General features: G+C 57.8%; 1 protein-coding gene across 1 annotated transcript in view; it reads right to left on the reverse strand.

Moving 5' to 3' along the window:
* Window positions 1-2,245, reverse strand: part of Slc25a23 (solute carrier family 25 member 23) — a 16,434-nt gene extending 14,189 nt beyond the window's left edge. The window contains exons 1-2 of the mRNA XM_021217494.2: window positions 1,908-2,245; window positions 442-568 (exon numbers count right to left, since the gene is read on the reverse strand). Of these exons, the coding sequence (XP_021073153.1) occupies window positions 442-568; window positions 1,908-2,060 (280 nt within the window). The 5' untranslated portion in view covers window positions 2,061-2,245. The remainder of the gene's footprint in view (window positions 1-441; window positions 569-1,907) is intronic.
* Window positions 2,246-2,643: the final 398 nt, after the last annotated feature.

Here is a 2,643-nt window from a genome sequence, read left to right on the forward strand (position 1 = left end):
AAGGCGTGTGCCACCATGCCCGGCTATTCTTCTTCTTTTTTTTTAATCTCCCCCTCTCCAGGGATGGGCTTACGGGCCAGCTGGCTTTTTCACGGGAACTACGGATTGAGCTCAGGTACTTGTGGCTTTGTGGCAACCGCTTTACCCTTGATCTAGCTCGCCAACTTTAAGGTAATACTTAAGGAACTCAGAAGATGCTTGGTCAAGGGGCTATCCTTGCGTTTGAGGGTCTCGGAACCAACTATACTGTCTGAAAAGAAACATGTATGGGCAGAGAGAGGGGTCCTAGTGCAAAAGGAACGGGAGGTGGACTGGGCCAGTTCAGGCTCAAATCACCTAGTTGCAGCTGAGAACTCCCAAAATAGTCCATGAGTCAGAAGCAGCCCTCCCCATTCCCCCCGGCACTTCGGGTTCTATTCCCCAGCCGAGAGCCCATCTCACCATCTTGGTTCCGGTCAAGGCTGTGAAACATGAGCAGAAGGCGCTGCTCTCGCTCCTGCAGGTAGCGGGTAAACTCCTCCAGGCTGAGGCCTCCATCCGGGTCAGCGTCCCAGTCAGAGGAGACACCCTAGCAGAGGAAAAATGGGGACACAGGGGACTCCAGCAGACTGCACCCCCACAGGGCGTGTGTGGGAAAGACAGCTAGAATATGCCTCATGCCTCAGGAGCTCAGAGCCCCCCCCCCTTCCTTGTGGAAGGAAGCAGGAGGCTTCACTTCTGTACTCTGTCAGCCCCGGGCCATAACAAGAATCTGCCTCTTGTCTCAGTCCCTAGGCAGACTAAGGACTCTACAGAGTCACAGAGGAAGTTCAAGGTCATAGAACTGGGAAGTGACAGCCTGGGGGCACTTTTTTTGGTCATTTTTTGAGACACCTGTCTCATGTAGCCCAGGCTAGCCTCAAATTCTCTGTACTGTAGGAGACCTTGAACTCTGATTCTCTTCCATTACCTTGTTTCCCAAACCTGCCCACCCAGCTTTTTCTTATAAAATCCCGTCTCCTTGGCAGTCTTGTTGAGGAGTGAGTGTGTGTGTGTGTGTGTGTGTGTGTGTGTGTGGTGGGGGGATTGTCCTGTTAGAAACAACCATGGGGCCTCTCTATATTCCTATCCAAAAGTTGGACCTTACACTCAAGGTCAACAAAAATGCAATAGGTCTGTTTTAGGGAAGGCTAGGGGCTCCATGTGAGGGTCACCTGTCCCACGTAGAAAGGGCCAGTTTTTCCTGCTCCCCACTGCCACCTCCCATACTGGAGCTAGAACCTAGCTAGGGCCTTTGCACATGCTAGGAAAGCGCTTACCGCTAAACTGCACCCCCACCTCAAATTCCTTCCTAGACAGGTCAGACCCCAGTACAAGCTGAGTGGCCTCAGATGGACTGAATCCTTAGCTGGAGCAGCCTGGGGCAACTGGCCAGGTCCGGGAAAGAGCCGGCCGGCAGCAAATGTAAATAAGAGACTAGGAGAGCTGGCAAGGGGCTCTGTGTGTGCCCCAGCAGGATGTGAAGTTGTGTTAACTGCAGGTGGGAGCCGGTCACCCCTCGGATTGTGCACAGAACAGCGGAGGGTTTAGCTCCGGGCCGTGGAGGGGAAAGCGTCCCGTTCTGCAGTCCATCCCCAGCCGCCCCCCGCCCCAGTAGGCATCCCACAGCCGTGGGAAGGGGGTGGGGGAGGGGGCTGGGGGGAGGGGCCGCTGGGTCCTGGCAGCCGCAGCCACTGCAGGCCCGGAGCCTTGGCAGCCTAGTTTCGCGACGACGTCAGGCCAGTCGCGGATGGACAGAGGGAAGGGAACCTAGACAGAGGTGGTGGGGTCCAGCCAACAGGTAGCCTGTGGCTGCTGCAGCCGCGGCATTAAGGGGCACCGGCTACGGCGCGGGCGGATCCTGCCGCGGTGGTCGCTGCCCACAGTACCTGCTGTGCACGGTCCGGATCTCCCCTTCCCAGCCTGGCCAGCCCCTGGCGCAACTCGTGCATGTCCACGCGGCCGTCCTTGTTGCTGTCTAGTTCCTCGAACAGGCGACCCCAGCGCTGCCGCCGCTCCGCGTCCCCTGAGCCCCCACGCATGGCGCCCGCCCAGGGGGGAGGGGAGGCCCCGCAGCGACGGCCTCGGCGGGGGCTTTCTGGCTCCCCCTCCCCCCCGGGGTCCCCACAAGGCCAGCTCCCGCGCCCACCCGCACCGAAGCCTCTCCGGTGCGGGACCGAGCTCCGGCACTTGCTGGAAGTGATAAATGCTAGTCGTCCCCGCCCGCTCCAGAACTTGGTCTCCTCCTCCGACCCGCATTACTTGGGGGAGGGGGCTGGGGGCGGAGCAGGGGGCGTGGGGAAGCATTTTAGGAGGCTCCGGTTTTGCACATCTGACAGCGCATTCCTGGGACGGTAGGAGAGGCAACCGTCTTAGTACTCTGCTTGCCTCAGTTTACCCTTTTTTCCTTAAACGGTTTTGGTTGGGAATTGTCAGGAATTGGATTCGTAATCTTGTTCATTTACACCTCCCTCTCCTACGGATCCCTTATCAGAAATTCAAGTTTTTGCTTCTCCCCGGGACTACGCCAAGAATTCCGAACCAGTTTAAAAGCTCCTTTCGCCCGCCTGCTCTAGTCAGATTCCCCAGTCGGTGACAGAAACTGCAGATCAACGAAGAGGTGTG

The sequence above is a fragment of the Mus pahari genome, chromosome 18, assembly GCF_900095145.1.
Source record: "Mus pahari chromosome 18, PAHARI_EIJ_v1.1, whole genome shotgun sequence".
In the NCBI taxonomy this organism is placed as follows: domain Eukaryota; kingdom Metazoa; phylum Chordata; class Mammalia; order Rodentia; family Muridae; genus Mus; species Mus pahari.